The 18,719-nt window shown below is 35.6% G+C and overlaps 1 protein-coding gene across 3 annotated transcripts in view; it reads left to right on the forward strand.

Annotated features, from left to right (window-relative positions):
* LOC131040453 (uncharacterized) overlaps positions 1–17,425 on the forward strand; it is a 30,003-nt gene extending 12,578 nt beyond the window's left edge. For all 3 annotated transcript variants that reach the window (XM_057973388.2, XM_057973389.2, XM_057973387.2), the window contains 3 exons: positions 16,595–16,668; positions 16,782–16,870; positions 17,117–17,425. In XM_057973388.2, the coding sequence (XP_057829371.1) occupies positions 16,595–16,668; positions 16,782–16,870; positions 17,117–17,186 (233 nt within the window). In that variant the 3' untranslated portion in view covers positions 17,187–17,425. The remainder of the gene's footprint in view (positions 1–16,594; positions 16,669–16,781; positions 16,871–17,116) is intronic.
* The last annotated feature ends 1,294 nt before the right edge of the window (positions 17,426–18,719 follow it).

The raw sequence follows: 18,719 nt of genomic DNA on the forward strand, positions 1-18,719 counted from the left end.
CAGATATGCTTAGGTCTAAGTGCACATGGTGGTCTGTTCATGTTTTTTATTTTTATAAAGCATATCCTGACTGATTGAAATGTTTATGAATAATTTCTGCCATTTTTTTTTGATCTGTAACTTAGGCATAAGGGATCCGTACCCCATATAAGTGATTATAAAATGAACTTGATAAAGTGTGTGCCCTTGCCAAGGGGTGCATAATCTACTCTACTTATCCATCCATCATGATGGATAGAATAAATATAACTTATACCAATAAGAATTCTACTCCCTGTTGTAATGATGTAACTTGAGGTCAGAGCACAGGAAGGCCCAATGCTTTTAATCTATGGTTTTCCTCCTCCAAACCACTTAAGATTTGGTTTCACCACCACATTTGGTGCGAGACAGAAGTTGCATTTTGTTGCTAGCTTCCACACTTTTGTTGGTATTCCTTCTCTTTTTCAGTATTGTTTGCCATTTGTTGCCTCTATCTCCATCATTTAGATCCTTCAGAGGTCGAGGTGGAGCAAGAGAAAGATGCTTCAGTCCCTGTGATGTGGGACCCCTCAACTATTGTTGTAGAGCCTGAATGTTGTTTGATTGCTGATTCAGAAGTGACCGTAGGAGAGGGCCTTTGAGAAGTTTCACCGCAACTTTTTGCTCAATCCAAGCAGCAAGAGTTGCGCAGCTGAGGCGATTTCTGGTCTACCTTTGGTTCTAGAGAAAGCTCCTCAACCTTCCCCTCGTTGTTCTTCCTGGTATCATTTTTTGGAGAGGAATCATTCCTCTTTGTGGAATTCACAAAAGTATAATGTTTAGGGGAAGCATTTGTAATGCCCCTTTTGTAAATGCCCTAGTTTTTGCCCTAAAATTACAATTCCAAGTAACTTTCCTACTAGGGTTAGGAAAATAAACTCAATCATAAGATATGTCTAATTTATTGGGGAAATTCAACCATAGGGAAGCTAGAATAAGGTGAATTGATAGGGTGCCCTAAAGATTCTCTACCCTAGGCCCAAGAGCAGATATACCATCCCTCTTGGCCTCATGTGGCCCTTGCCATCCTTATGAGGTGGTGTACCTTGTGAGGTGTCCTATAACTGTTCCCCTTCATCATGATATCCTTTTCCCCTTCCTATGATTTGATTTCTTAGCATAGTGATCCACCATGATAGAGGGTTGGGGTGTATTTACAATAAGGTGTCCCGGAAATCCTTCCCTTCTAGGCGCAAGGGCAGCACTCCCTGCACCCCCTTGGCCTCATGGGACCCCTAGTCACCACCATGAGGTGCTGTACTTAGAAGAGGATCCCAATGCTGTTTCTCCTGCTTGTAAGTCCTTAAAATCTCTAACATGGCTAATAACATTTTATCAAAACATACAAAGAGTCCTCCCCTCCCCCCCACCCTACAACACACACAGAGACAGACAGAATATATATATAAGCAATCATTTTCCTATACTGTATACACATTATTCAGCAGTGACAATCATAAACAGATTCATCATGCTGTGTACATTGCAAGGAAACCAGTATTGAAAGTCCCACAAAGGGGAAGAACAAAGATAAAATATTGAAAGATACAAAACAACAGGGAACCACCAAAACTAGTGGTCAAGAAATAGGCACAAATAGCTAAGAAAGGGGAATAGAATCTAATGGAAGTAAACATAAGTTCTATAGGCAAATTGAAGTGATGCTTGGTGCTTTTGAATATTTCACTATTTTATTTGATTCAAAGGGAGACAAATAAACACTATTCCAAGGTGGTCCTTGGTCTATCAATAGAATGGGGCTGTTTAATAAGTATTGGTTTAAGGATTTTGATTCCTTAATTTTCAGGGAAGATTTGTTTCATCTTTTAGAGGACTTCATGATGATATTGAAAATATTTCTATGCTTTATAAGTTAATAGTTTATACTGGATTCTAGTATGCAGTATGATTATGTATGCTATATTGTTTCTTAATCTTGACTTGGAGAATCTACTCCCAGAGAAGATATAGATTATACATGGGACTTTCTGGTTAATTAAGAAAACACTCCTTTCAAATGTTTCCAGTTCTTCGAATGCTAATAATTCTAAATTATACAAGACATATACGTGGATAATCGCTCTTCACTGCATGCATCATTTCTAAGTGCAAAATGATTTTATCTGATGGATCACATTGAGGACACTTTAAAACATGTCAATACTCTTTGGTCACTAACTTCACATGTTAATACAACACCTAAAGTAAGTGCTTTTGTTACCATGTTTTCTTCAATATAGACATTAACAACAAATAGAAAATCTTTGTCTAAGGCGCTTTCATTGTTATATAAGGGAATGACTATTAACGGTATTGCAAACAGACATAAAAAAGTGCTGATGATTTTAGCCCCATGACAGGAACCTCATTGTTGCCAAAATTTGGTAAGGGAAGTGTCTGCAACAGAAGAGTAGTACTATAGGATTTGCATAGATATAGTTTACAAATGACAGAGGATCCTTGTCATTCAGAATGATGGCTGTTGTTCAATGAGTGCCAAGTAAGGAGAAGAAATTAATCATGTTTTATAGATTTTATAACCACATCTTTTGTAACAAGAACACTTATAGTTGTTGAGGATGGCATTTGAAGACTTGTCAGAGTGCTTGAAAAACTTGATAAAAAATTTAATATAACTGATAAAATTTCTTACTTGGAATATGCATGAATTTATCCTTAAAGGAAAAATTTTTAGTTGTTAAATTAAGCAAAGTAAGTTAGTTGTAATTCTGGTTCCTGAAACAAAACTTGAATCAGCAGAGTGATAACATGGCTATTAGTTCTAGAGTGTTTTATATTTGCTGCAATCTATACGATAAAGATGAGATTGATCTTGTCTTTTTTATAAATAATGGAGTGTGGTGGTTGAATTTTATTCATATTTTAACCAAAAGCTTTATACATTTTAATGTGCATGTACCTCTAGGTTTGTATTGAAATCAGTTTGCCAGAAAATCATTACCAAGTTGAGGCAGTCTCAACTGAGGATCTAAATGATGCAGTACTGTTAGTGGGTCAAATGAACAACCAGCTGATGGACGTGCAGAGTTCATAATAGAAGCAATAGGAAGAAATATGGAGATTCAGAAACATACAAACTTTATTAACTTATAGAAGAATTATTCAAAATGTGACACCTGAGAATCTTAGCTATTCAACCCAATGAGAAAATACCCAACCTGAGTAGAGATGCTCTGTGTTTTAGCCCACTCAAACCCCAAACTTAGATATACAGAAGCTTTATCTGTTTTTCAATTCGAACTCCCAGAACTCGAACTTGTTTTTCTTGAAGAACATACTTCTATAATGGATTTTAGTTTTTACATATGACTCTCTGCCTTCATCAATGAACTAAACGGTTAGAAATGGTTATGCCAAGTGTTGCTGATTTTGCACTAATCAAATTCTATAGGCAGTGGTCTTGTATTGCCAAGTGAACTTTCAATCAATTCTTGGTGTCAGATGAGATTAATTGATATTTGGTGAGCTTATTTTTTTAAAGAATTATCTACTTGCAGATCCAATGAAAATTCCCACTCGATACACCACTTGTGTCAAATGATTTTGAATATAAATTGATGCAGTACTGTAAGCAGGATAAATGAACCAACAGTTGACAGACACACAGAGTGCACAACAGAAGCAATAGGAAGAAATATGGAGATTGCAAAATATACAAAATTCATTAATGTACAAAAGAATCGTACAACTATGGGCCACTCTAAAATGTGCAACTCAACAATCTAGTGACACAAACCAATGAGAAAAACCCATCTTGAGCAGAATTCTTTGTGTTAAACCTACCTAAATACCAAACTCAAACATGCCCTCTCTAATTCTTTATACAAGCTTTTTGTTCTCCATCTTGAACTCTAAAATTTGAACCTATTCTTGTCGGAACTCCGTATTTCTATAAAGGATCACACATCACTCTTGGCCTTCATCAGCGAGCTGAACAGTTAGAAATTGTTATGCCAAGTGTTGCCAATCTTTTGCATAACTACCACCCTAAGAAATGAGTGTTAACTGACAGTCAACTGAAGCATGGATCATGCCAATTCAAATTCCGTAAAAAGTGGGTTGTCTGTTGCCTAGCAAGCTTCTGTTTAGTGATGGCTATTAGATGAGAGCAATTGGTAGTTCCTCTCACAGATATGATAAAAATTCTTGCTTGATATATCTGCTAAAAATGTTCACTTGGAGTGAATAAGCTTTTGCTCAACTACTGGCATAGAACTTGAAACACAACAAAAGTGCATGGAAACACAAAGTAGTTGAATGTGACAAGGAAAATTGCTTGTGGACATAATCAACCATTTAGCATCTTTGGGATTCATGTTCAATTGTTGCTCAACATTGGGAACTTTGTGCATAGGATATGCATAGAAACTAAAGAATGTTGCAAAGGCTTGATTAGAGATTGAGGTCTATGTACTTACATGTAGTATGTGAGTTGAATTGTGCTGGTTCAAAGCTTGCATAGGATGTGTATACTTTTTGGCATTTTTTTATTCTTAACTTTGTTTCTATGATGCGCCAATTCTCCAAGATTCGTGCACCAAGCCTAGTCCATATACTCATCACAATTTGGCTGAGTTTCTTAAAAAATGTTGTTGAGTTCCCTAGTTAGACATACAATATTTTATAGCTTGACTCAATTCATTTTTTATGCCGAGGGTTTTAGATCTACAAGCAAGTTGGATTTCCAGATTTGCGGGTAAATCATGTCTAGTCCAGCAAACTCTTTTAGAATTTGCCAACTATGAGCTTGAAGAAATGCAACTTTTAAACAAACACTTGTTGACTTCCAGTCTAGCATGGTCCTAGCTTCCGTCAGCAACTCAACCATGGCATGAGTAGAATAATTTTTTAAGTTTTCCTTGCCCATTATTGAGAAGCTGAAAAATTTCTGCAAATGAAGTAAAGGTAAGCTGGCCTAAGGTGAATGAAACATTTGTTTATTCGGAACTGGCAAATTGTATGTAGTTTAAGAAAGCCACGATCTCCTTTAATAAATAAAGGTCCTGGTCCTTTCTTGATCCTCGTACATCTGACTAGTGGGTTAAGGAGTGTGGCCTTTTTTTGTTAGTAAAAACTAATATAATATAGACTTTATGTTGTAATTTAAAAAAAAATCCATTGATATTTTTAACCTTATAAATTTGTATTTTTTATTATAGAAGTAAAGATTATATCTAATCACAGAAATATATTACAGATGTTACCCACTGGTCTAGAAATCCTTATGATGTAATATTTGAATTATGACAAATTGATGATCATAATAGACTTATGTGTTCTCTAAACGCATTGATTTTTGTTTTTTGTGTAATTATATTGTGTTTTGGCCAAGTTTTATCAAGCCCCAAGTTCAAGTCTAAATATTGGGTTGTTGAGTTCGCGCAGATTCTAAGTTTTCCAACTATGGAACAAAGTATGCAAAAGAGCAAGAGTTTCGCATGGGTGCTTACATGAAAATTGCCCCAAACAAACACACTAGCACAAAACGTCAAAACATCCAAGTGCACACAAACTAATCTTGTCTGTGTAAAACCAAAACTAGGCAACAAAGAAAAAAATATTTGTGGGTGATACAAGATTTCTTGACTCCTAGGATGCTCGTGCATTAGATACCATGGGTGAAAAGATTGTGAATATAGTTCTCACAATTAGGACTAGGGAAAACTAATTCAACCACCCAAGTTGAATTCTTCTTCAAAATTCCATAAGTCCTTCTTAGGCTCTTTACCCTTCTAGTGATATACTTGCTTCATTGGGTTTTCTTGCCAGTGCATGAATCCAAAGTGTGTGCAATTTCTTCTCATTGATTTTTAGGCATTGGTTTTCTCCAATGTGGCACTCCTCATTGTTGCATAACATCCATTTCACTTGTCGCATAGTAGAATTACAAATTAGAGAATTTGAATATGAGAGAGATATCCAAACCTTTTGGTAGCTTGATCTCATGCACATTTTTTGAAAATCTTCAGAAGACTCATACTGACCTAACTTCTCTTCTCGGGCTTTAATTTATTGCAAGTTTTCTCAGGGAACTGTTGTTTCCTTTGACGTGTCATGATCAACTTCCCTCGTGAATAAACCTTCTCCCTTTGATACTCATTTGTGCCCAACTTGTACTTTACATTATTATCTCCAGCTATCTATTGTCTCGCACATGAACCTTCGTCATGTGTTGTGTGAAGTCCTTAGCTTCTGCATTTGCTTATCACCTTCCACCTTCAATAGATCTGTAACACCTCATGGGGACATTCCGTACACCACTTGGAGCAGTGTCTTTCCTGTAAAACTGTTGCATTCAAACTCTTCTTGCATCAACATAGAGTCCTATAGGCTTCCTTACTATCAAACAAATGAGCAAGTCGCCAAGACTACTTTTGCAACTATTGTCCATCCATTTGTTTATGAATGATATGAATAAACGGCAATTGAGTTTTGTGTGCAATTTCTTTTATAAAGTGCAACAAAAATGGCTAAGGAACTTGATATCTATCATAAATAATGCTTTGCGACAACCCATGCAACCACACTACCTCATTGAAGAACAAATTAACAATACTTGATGCATCATTTGTCTTTTCGCAAGAAAAGAAATGCACCATCTTAGAGAATTTGTAAACAACCACAAAAATAGTCGTTGTGCACGACAATCAAAGGACAATTTCTCCCAAGGTTAGTCTGTTGTGTATAATGGCTTATACAATCTAGTATTATGCCCTATTCCCATTGCTACCTAACATGTTTTGCACTGCTTAACAAATTTGTGCACATTTTTGTGTAACTCAAACTGGTAGTACTCCTTCAACATGGTCTGTGTCTTATTTGTGCCAAAGTTGCACCTGAGCTCGCTATTCTGTAATTTCAGAGTGAAGTTCTCCCTCATTGAACTTTGTAGGATACATAACTATTGCCTTTGGAATAGGTACCTCTCCCATGCAAAGCAATCTTCAAACTAGCCTTTGGCTCTAGCCCATGGTTCCATGCATTCTCTCCATGCATCTATAAAATCTGTTGAACACAAATCCTTCATCACCTTCATGCCCACTAACTCAACAATCATTGTTGACCATAATGCCTGTATCCTACCCAAGGTCGTTTGCAACCTTGTTGGTCTTGCTAGCTTGATGCTTGACTACAAATGAGTAACTGTGTAGATGTTCTACCCATTTCAAATGTCTCTATTTTAGCTTTGCTAGGTTGTTGATCAAATTCTATGCTTGATGGTTTGTGTAAAAGTGATGCCTCTATTTGCACAAAGCTTGCACACTGTGTAGAACTTGGTCATATGCAGAATACTTCTACCTAGCTTCGTTCAACTTATCGCTAAAATAAGTGATTGATCTATCCTCTTGAATCAACACAACACTGATTGTGGTTTTGCTAGCATATCATATTCTACTTGGAAGCCTATCCCAAAATCAGAGAGTACTACTATGATCTCCTTAGTTACCTCCTTCAAGAGTTATAAATTCTCGGGAACAACAATTTTCCAATGGTGCGAACCCCATCTCATGCAGCAAGTTAAGGGTGAGCAAATCTCACTAAAGTTCCTGATGAACTCTTTGTAAAAGCTCACCAGGTTGTGGAAATTTCCAATCTTTGTTGCACTCCTTGGCTCTAACCACTCAGCTATTGCTTTGACATTCTCTAGGTCTATCTTCAGTCCATCTTGAGATATGATGAAACCCATATATGCAAGTTCCTTCCTCATAAACATGTAATTTTTCAACTTTATGCATAGTTTCTCCTTCCTCAACTGCACAATTAATTGCTGCAAATGCATCTCCCTTGTCTTGTTGAATGCCAAAATATCATCCAGATGTACAACCACAAACTTGATCAAAAATGGTTTCAAAACCTTTTTTTTCAACCCCATGAACATGCTTGGGGCATTTGTTAGCCTGAATGGCATCACCATCCTTTCATACAAGTATTTTTGAATGTGTTCTTCAATTCATCACCTTCTCGAACATAGATTTGATAATATTTTCTCTTGAGGTCTACCTTGGAAAAGTATTGCATTCCATTCAAACAATGCATCAGATCATCCATGAATGGTAATAGAAACTAGTCCTTGATTTGATCTTATCTACATGTAAGAGTTTGAACCCATCCTTCAATTGATGCAAGTACAGTGAACAGCACTCAAGGACTCATAGTTTGTGTACACAACTTTGTTCTGACAATTCATTCACCTATCTGTTCAACTCTACTCATGTCGAGACTCATTTGTTGCAGTGCCTTGTTTTCCAAACTAGAACCCAAAATCAGATCCATGTAGTGTGGTATTCTACGTATTGACAACAATCCTTTTGGCATTCCACGATGGATCACATCGGTGAATTTTTTGAGCAACATGATAATCTTTTGAGCTGCACGACTCCTCTTCTTTTTACATGGGCTTGACTATTAGTGCATAGCAGTCTTGCAAATCCCTTGCCTCCTTGACAAACTCTTTTGCTGATAATATCACCTTAACTTTTGTGCATTTCTTCTTTGCCTTATGTTCAATAATTCAAACTTCTTACCATACTTCTATCATACTACCATGCCCAACAACACATGGCACTCATCCATGGAATCTTTTTACACCACACTTCATCCGTGTATCCTCTAATGTGGAATGTAACTCAAAATTGGTCTGTCATTGTGAGTTGCTGTCCCTTCTGCAACCAAGAGATTTTTTATGGTGTGGGCTGTGCAATGATCTTCAAATCCAACTTATGCGCCATCTTTGTGGACACTAAGTTATTAGTCTTTCCACCATCAATGATCAACTTGCAACATTCACTTCCCGATTTGCACAAAGTGAGGAAAATGCTCTTCCTCAACCATGGTTCATTCCCCTCCTTTGTTGGTTTGAGAAAAACTCTACACATTAAACTTTGTCCAACCTTCGGGGCTATACTTTTTGCTTCACTCTCTTCTCATCGTTTCCTTGCATGACATGCACATGCTTCTATGTATGACCTTGATTGTGCACAACACCTAGACACTCAAATGCTTTATGGCCTACGTGTCCACTCTTGAAGCAAGTCCTGCTGAAACCTTTGCTATGGCCTCTCTTTCCTCTTCCTCCACCTTTGTTGAAGGTCACTTGCTCTTTGCACCCTACACAGTACCATTGGGCTTTGTGGCCTCTTTCTATGCATAGCTTGGCCTTTCACCATGCCTCATACACTCTATTGTGCATGGGACATATCCTCTAATTTGAGTGCAAGTTGATAGGTTTCCTCCGTGGAATGAATGTGTAGCAAACAAATCTCATCTTGGATGGAAGTGTGCAAATCATTCACATACGTAGTCTTTTTGTTGTCATTCTCTAGATGACCAGCCTAAATGTTGAGTTCGAAGAATTCCTCTGTGGACTCTTTAACAGATGTCTCCCTTGGCATATATTTTGCAGCCTCTTGAACAAGACAATATGTCAAATAGGCCTGTTATAAAATTTTCCTTGAGTTTGATGACTGTGTGATCCCATTGTGAGATCTTCATCTTTTTCTTTTAAACACAGTCACTTTCAATATAGTCTGACCACAAGGCAACATGCCCTTTCAACTTCATGGTGTTGTACTTCAGTCCCTTGGGGTCATTGATTGATTCAAAGTCAAAAGTATATCTCAAGTCCAGTGACCCAGTCCAATGACTATTTTGGATTTAAGCTTCCTGAGTAGTTTTGGTGATCAGACTTCGGCTTGCTTTCTGTCTACACCAAGGCAATCACAATCTATATTCTGCACTGATTTAAAATCAGCATCCACGACACCTTGCACATTATGATCTATCCTTCTATCATAATTGAAATCTTCAGCCACATTTTGCTTCTCTCCTCTGCAAGGTCTCAGTGACTTCGAGCCCCACCTAAATGGCCCTTAGCATGTCAGCTAGATTAGCAATTCATGGTGATCAGTTTTTTGTTACACCTCTTTGAATGCTGTGGGCCATTGCTCTTTGGACCACCTGCTATACAATACTTGTACAAAATGTACCTACTGTTTTGGAGCATAGAGGCAAATATTTTTCCTGGGAGTTTCTCAGCATACCAAAAAGATATTTTCAATTTCTTGGAATGTGATTGGGAAAAAACCAAGAAGCCAAAAATGCAGGAAAAAAAAGCATAGAGATATAACTTATATTTTTGTACATTCAAAGCCATCCTAATTGTATGGAGTCAGAGAGCGAAAGTAAATGAGAGTGTACACCATGAATTTTCTCATTATTTTTGAGATTGTTGATTACATATAATAATTTTAATATAAATCTCTTTAACAATGTTAATAAATAACTCTACAAGAATGGGTAATGGAACCTTCATGCAATACAAAACAACCAAGATATGTAAAACCTGTTTTAACCCTTACGTTCTTCTTAACTATCTAGTTCAAGAGACTAATCTATACACAATATTGACTCAATTATTAATAACAGTTTTCCTAACCTCTTCAAATACCTCTCAAGTTTATAGCAGTAGCAACAATTATGTGTGGCATTCCAAGACGGCAATGCCCTGTCCTAACAACAAAGTTTCATATCAATCATTTTGGTCAGCAATCTATCATATAAAGTTGACTGCAGTAATGATGCGCACATTAATTGTCACAGTACTAATAATGATGCTACTAAATACTGTACATATCAAGAATGGGACAGATCAGAATAATGACAGCATGATACTTAACAATGATCATAAGAAGATTTACTAATCACAGAAGTATAGTTATGCCAAGAGACAATAATGATAACAACGATCTTAATTAATACAACATTATTAACAGCTTATATGTAATAATGAAAATTCCCAAGCAATTACCTCAGTACTACAACTATTTTTACAAATGAAGTGACAAGAACAACATCCATTGATAGGTAGAAATGGCAGCAAGTCAACGATAGCACTAACATATGTGATGTAATAATAATGACAAGTCAAAGGATAACATAATCGTTTGACAAATTTATCTAGTTATGACTATGCTCATGAATAATAAATAATGACAGCAGCGATTGCTGTTATTAAAGGCAACTGTGGTAATCAGTAACTACAGTGACAACAATCTTGTTCTCTATCCACAAGATTTTTAAACATGATTATACCAAGTGTAGATAACTATGTTCATTTATGAAATATCGACAGTAATAATTGCTGTTGCAGCTTGGCAACAGACCTAACTGCTATTCAATAATGGTGGCTGAGAATCTTAACAGCTACTTATACCATTCAAGGTGTATATCCTGTTTATAAAAGTTCCAGAGAAGAATGATCGCAAACATTGCAGATCTGATCTTATATAGAAAAATAAAACTAATAAATTGTGATATTACAGGTGATACATTGGTGAAAATGGCAGTCAACAATATTTTGAAAAATTTGCAATATTTTAAAGAGAATGTTGGGAACCCTGTTGAGAAAAGATATATTGGAATATATCGTGATATTTTAAAGATATTTGCTTATATGTTATGAAGTTCTCACAAACTCATCTCTTAGGACTTAAAACACTTGCTCCGATACAAACAAATGCAGTACCATAAGTGGGTCTGATGGATGCATAGAGACATAACAAAAGCAATAGGAAGAAATATGGAGATTCAGAAACATACATATTTTAGTAACTTGAGAAGAATTATGGAGATCCAAAAACATACGAACTTTATCAACTAGAAGAATTACACAACTTCGAGTCACTAGAAAATGAGGACCTTGAAAATCTTAGCCACCCAACCCAATGAGAAATGCCCAACCCGAGCAAAGACTGCCATGCAACCTACCCAAATCTCAAACGCAAATATGCCATCTCTAGTTCTCTATGCAAAAGCATTCTGTTTTCTCCAACTTGAACTCCAAAACATGGAACTTGTTCCTCTTGAAAATTTATGCTTAGAAACAGTTATGCCAAGTGTTGCCAAACTTGCATGTAAATGCCACTCCAAGAAATGACTGTTAATCAATGTTTATTCGAGTTTTTGGGATGCTGGGACATGGGGATTAGGTATCGGCAACGGCAAAATTTTTCATAATTTTGAGGGATGGTAACACACACACATGTATATATTATGTGCATACATAAGTGCATGCATATATATATGTGTGTGTGTTTATATATATACATATACATATACATATACATATACATAAGCACACATATACATATACATATACATATACATATACATATACATGCACATGCACATGCACATGCACATGTACATGTACATATATATATACATACATATATACAGACACACACACACACACACACACACACACATATATATACATATATATACATACATATACATATATATATATATATACATGTACATGTACACACATGTATTTCTATATTCTATATATACATTTATATACATGTACATATACATTTATATACATGTACATATACATGCATATATATATATACACATGCATATGTGTATATACATATACATATACATGTGTATCTGCACACACATGTATGTGCATATGCACAAATATATGTATGTATATACACATGATACACACAAATATATTACACAAAATGTACAAAATTAAATGATAAATATAATATTGAACACACACCACACAATTGATAATTGATAAGTTATAACAGTTAAACAATGCTGGTTGCCAAATTATAAATTTGTAAATGATATCCTTTGAATATCATAGTAGCTGAAAATCAGAATCCATTACAAATGAGCTGGAAGCACCAACTACAATCTACAAATTGACAAAATGGGAATGCACAAAAAAGATATCCATAGCTGTTTTTATTTGAGCTACAGGCTCAAAAATCAAAGTTATCGTTGATTGGATGTCTCTTAAACTCCTCATCATTGGAGCTGCTGGAAGAAACTATATTGTCATCTTATAACGTGATTGCATCTAATCCTATTTGTGTCTCTTGCTCCTCATCAACTTGTCATTGGGTCCTCAAGCTCTACATCCCACCACGTTGTTGGGTTTTGCCTATACTAAGTGTCGTGCAATCAATGAGATGCAATTCTCTATGTACAATAACAGCTTTTTTGCTTTACCAGAGGTAAGTCTATTCCTCTTTAGCAATTTAGATCAGTTCCTCTCAGTAGAAAAGGAACTAAATACTTGTGAGAAGACAAATGGAAAATGTGTGCAACAATTTTGAGAGATCCATAAACTCACCACCAATTAATTTGCTTGTCCTGTGGCAAAGTTTGCTTGCCAATCCTTGTGGAATTCTTGTTGGCTGTAGCTGGGTAGTTCTATGAATTAAATCCCCTCAACTTTGATTAGTGAAGCTTCTTATGGACTATACATTTTCTTGAAGTCTTTATGATGCCGTTCCTCATTGTGTGGTCATCAGTGGGTAGAGCTCTACAAGGTCTATCCACGTGCCAATTTGGGTGTGAAGCATATTCAATCATGCATAGAGGGGTCTTCAAGTTCTCCCACCTTTTTTGGGTGATGGGATGAGTATGCTCAGTGTAGAACTCTAGGGTGGAGTCTCTTTCTCATGAATGGTGACCTTCATCTAGCCTAGCATTATATCAATGCACCTGTAGATCTTCGCAAGACTAGGATTGTTAGAATCCTAAAAATGATGATAATGAAAGAATGTTGTATAAAAGATGTGACGTGTTTCACATTCAACCAAAAAGTATCACTAACCACAATCTCCTTCACTCTCTTCCCCTGATCTGTCTTTAACTCCTAACACTTAACAATTGTAAGTTGCAATGACCCTTGCAACTCACACATCCTTTGAGTAGAATGCAAATGGAAGCAAATTGGGCCCCAATTTGGTTTGAGGAATTCCTTCCTTGCAAAGGTCCAAAACAATGACTGCGGTTTGGTCATTTGCAACTCCCTTGCACCCACCATCACCTATTTGACCAACTCTATCTTTCCAATTTATTGGAGTGCATTTTTCATAGCATACATACAAGGGGTCCAATAGATGTGCATGTATATAGATTGAATCAATTTATTTGTTGCCCTGCAAACATATGCTGCATCTGCATTACATTTTGAGGACTGACCTCCTCAATGGCATTTTGTAGGATTTGAAATTGTAAGTCAACATCTATGTATTTTTTTGAGCAATCATTTGCCCTTAGGAAGTAAGGTCCATCAATACACGACTGTATAATGTTGATGAGCGGGCAGATTCTAATGTAATGTTTGCCCACCTATCCATGAGTATGCTGCAGCCATGTGCTATCCATTTCGCCATCTTCTCTTCCATCAAGAAGTTCACTTTACAATTTTCCTTTTGCAAGAGAGTGGTCCTCAATGTAGTCTTGCTAGGACTCACATAACCACTACTAGCTTTGCCTACCTTGGTGATATAAGTTCCTTGCCACTAGGTGATCGAGCAACGCAAATGAATATTATTATCAAAATGGAAATTGACAGCAACCTCATTTGCATCATTCTTTGCTTGCACATTGAACATATCTGTAAGTGGGGTCAGTGATAATTAACCAATGACCTTCCATTTTCCCCTTGATTCAATTGTACTCACCTCAAATATTGGAAATGCATATAGTTTACCTGAACCTTGTGATGTACAAGCAACTAATCAAGGTTGTTGCCCTTGAATGAACCCATCTTGATCTTGAAAAGAGACACAACAAAAAACAACAATATAAATATAAAAAAAGCAATAAATTTTGTAACATATCTCAGCTTAAAAAACGACAGATTTTGCATTCAAAAACAATAAAAACAACAGCTTTTCATGTTTGAACTAGTTAAGAAAAGAGATTTGGAGGTTTGAACGAGTTAAAATATAAGTTTGTGAGGTCTGGATGTTTGAAAAACTTCAACATAATGTATGTAAGTTTGTAATAATGGTTTTGAAGGTTCAATAACAAAACAATGAAATGCGAAAACATTTGTAGCTATGAACAAAAAATTTGACATTTCCAAACAAAAGAACACAAAAGAACAAACAAAATAAGGACATGTTACATACCTTCTTCTTTCTCCTCATTCCTTTGTCCTTGTTTGTTTTCCTTCACCTCTCCTCAATTTCAGTTTCTATAGCTCTTCTTGCTTGCAAACTTAAAAATCTGAAAATGCAAATGAAAACATGAAAATGATAGTGGGCTAGGGCCCTCATAAGCCTTTAGGGTTTTTAGACTTTTTAAATTGTGTTTTTTTTTTCAAAAGTGAAAAATTGGGATTTTGTGGAGGATGTCAAGACATCCCTAGGATGTTAGGGGTGCACTAGCTACCATCACGGGATTCTTTCTAGTGGGGAATGGCCTTAAAGATGTTCTTGTGTTGAGGGGGTGTTCTTGTGATGTCCCAAAGGGGATCTAGTAGTGACGTTATGTCCTCGTCCCCATGTTGCCAAAACATCCAAAAAACCTTGGGGAAATGTCTCTAGCAGGCATTGATGTTAACTAACACTTGATTGACACATGGATTACTTAATCAATCCGACTTTAAGAAGAACTTTGTATTATGTTATAATAGAAGTGCATGGAAAGTGGAAACATAAAGTAGCTGTGGTGTGGAAAGACTGTGGACAAACACAATCAGCCATTTGGTGCCTTTAGAACTCATATTCAATAATTGTGCGGCATTGGGAAATTTGCATATGGGTTGTGTGGAAACTGAAGAATGGTGCAACAACTTTTGTGACAAGACAGATGTCTGTGTGGAGACTTGTGCAACGATCAGAAACTATCCACCAACTTGTGCAGCAATGCTGAAGATTGCAGAGGTCATGCAAAAGCCCGAATTGTGATAATATAAAGCTTGTGCAAGGAGTGTGGAACAACCAAGTCTAATGGAGTTTTGCACAAAATAACAAAGTACACAAAATGTAAAAATTGTGGAGATCTAGTATAGCAATATTGCCTCTAACAAACACATATAACACAAAAACATCAAAACACACGAGTGTGCATAAACTAATATTGTGTGCAGATGCCAGAAAATGAAAACTAGGAAACAAAGCAAGAAATATTTTGTTGTGATCCAAGATTGGTTGATCACTATGATGATGCTCCTCCATTATAGATTTGTTCCATAAAATGTGCAAAAGCTGAAAATTTGATTAAAAATTCCACATGTTGATGGAAGATCCCAGAAAGATGATTGAAGAACGTAATTTAATTGACCATTGGAAGGCCCTAAAAGGTTTTTTCAAGATTAGTTGTACCCAAGAAGTTGCAAGATAAGATTAGTTGCTTGCTAGTTTTTACTTTTTATATTTTAGAAAGCAGTGATGTTTATTTATCTCATATGCATGAAGGAAAAGAAGCTAGAGCTTTACATAAATGGTTGTATATTTACATTAGGGAGTCTTTCTTACTAAAACCTTTATTTTTAAAGGTAAAACATGTAAACAAGCTCTCCAAGGGCAGTTTTTGTGAAAAAATGACATGAAAGTTTTTTTGTGATTGTTACGAGTGACTGCATGGTTTTATTATATATATGGCTGTTCTTTATGGTCGAGGACACTGACTTTCAACTGAGATACCACAGCTCTCATGTGATAAAAAATTTGCTCTTATATTTTGAGCCTCCTGTAGTGTTGCACTTATAATTCTTATCTTCTTGTAGATTTTTTCTTGCGGCAGTTTTGTGATGCTCATACTTGTAAAAAAGGCAGTCGGCCATTCACAAGGGGCGCTGGGGTAAGATTATAGGTCTTTATGTCTGTTCTGAATTATTTAGGGTTACAATCATGGTTTGACTTTGCTGGATGACTCTTTTCTTTTGTGATTTCTTTTTTTGTTTGTTGTTGCAGAAGAAGATTAGTTTATGGTACTATGCAATTTGCATCTTGGTAATGATGATGCTTCCGATATTCTATTGTATAGTATATATGCATCAAAGGTAATTGCTATATTCCTTCTGTTGCAATTAATGACAGCAGATAAATCGGTAAATCTGGGTTCTTCTAACATATAAGATTGTCTTTTGCTTAACGTAAGGATTGTTGAATAACTATTTAGTATTTTTCAATTGTAAACAAACCAGTAGACAGGAAAAAGGATATATTTTCTGATAATAGGTCCTTAATAATGTTGTATACTAATGAACTCTTTATAACTTGAACTAATTCTTTTTTAATTGTATCAGGGAAATGAGCAAGAATATTAAAAACTTGAAGCGGATTTCTAAAACGGATAAGAAGGGAAAATCCTATTGAGATTTATGATCTGGTTTTTAACTATAATTTATTTCCTCATGTATCTTATTTAATTGTTTTTGTTTGAAACATTTTTCTTTTTCTTATACCAAAAACTAGTTTATTCTCTAGGAATTCAAAATTTTTAGATATAGGGAAGAGGATGTAAACAGTGACTTACGGATAGGTTTTTCAAAAACGACTCTTATGTGAAGAATTTCAAAATTCTAATTTATAATTTGTATGGTTTTGAAGTTCAATGCTACAATATTTCTTCCAGCTTTTCATCATCCTGATAAGAATTCAATGCCCTTTCATCTAGAAAAAAATTGAATGGAGTTATTCCAAGCTATGGTCATGAAGTTATATAACGACATGACATGCTAGCTTTTTAAGTAACCTGTCCAAAGGTTCCCTTGAACTATCATTTGTATTGGTTACCTTACTCGAGAAGCAGTGAACCTTATTTCTTCTGGTTCTATTATAAGAGATTCTTAGTGCATAATTAATTTTATTTCACATACACAAGTTCACTTATCTAAAGTTAATTGTTGCTTTTCGTGATGTATCCACAGTTGGCTAAAAAGATTCGTGTACCCATGGTGGAAATATGTGGGCTTCAAATTTTCCTTCAGAAGTTTCTTATTATTTGATAAAAACTTGACTCTACCCCTTTTTCTTCGACTAGGTGTGTTTTTTAAAACTTGTCAATGAATCTGATGGCATTTAAAGGGTTGAATATTAGAAGAGATTTTCAGTATCGTATATTTCTGTTTGGGCATCTTTTGTTGAAGTCATCTTTGTCTACAACTTTTCAAATTTTGTCAGCAGTTCAACCAATATTTCTTTCTCAGTAGCTAATTCTTTGTGGGGTTTTTGCATAGCTTGATTGCATGCTTCCTATTTTAGGAGCAATCCCTTAGCAACGTGGTTTTTGAGTTGGACAAGATTTTATGCATTTTCATCATTTTCTTCATAAGGAGACGAAGGCTGTTATGCTACTGCTAGTTATCCCTTTTTATTTTCCTCCCAGAAGTATTTTTTCACATTTTCAGACATCAAAGGCATATTTGCATTTGTGAATCTCAATTGAAGTACAGTGGGGAGAAATATATATTTTTGGAAAATGAATATCAATACCTTGATATCAATATAGGAATGGAATTCGTTACTCCTGTTTATCTTTTCCTAGATAATTTATGATTTCTTTACAAGCCTAAGGATGCATATTTTGATTCTATTTGTGAGTTTATTACACAAGTTTTGGGGGAACATAATCAATTGGAGAGGCATTACAGGATGCTTTTATTGGGGAGTGGATTAAAATAAAATGAGAAGAAAAACCAGCACCATGGAACCTTAAGCTGAAAAAATTATTTGACTTGTCATCACCATAATGTTGGTTCGAGTGATTCTTCCACTTTTTATGATGATCACAATAGCAAGAGCTAAAAGTCCTATAAGTAGAATAAAACATTAGTGGCTTTCGTTTGTGTAAAAATGGGTCATTATGCTTCATATTATCCTTTTCCCTCGTCAAGTTGACCCAAGTTA

The sequence above is a fragment of the Cryptomeria japonica genome, chromosome 6 (assembly GCF_030272615.1).
Source record: "Cryptomeria japonica chromosome 6, Sugi_1.0, whole genome shotgun sequence".
Lineage (NCBI taxonomy): Eukaryota > Viridiplantae > Streptophyta > Pinopsida > Cupressales > Cupressaceae > Cryptomeria > Cryptomeria japonica.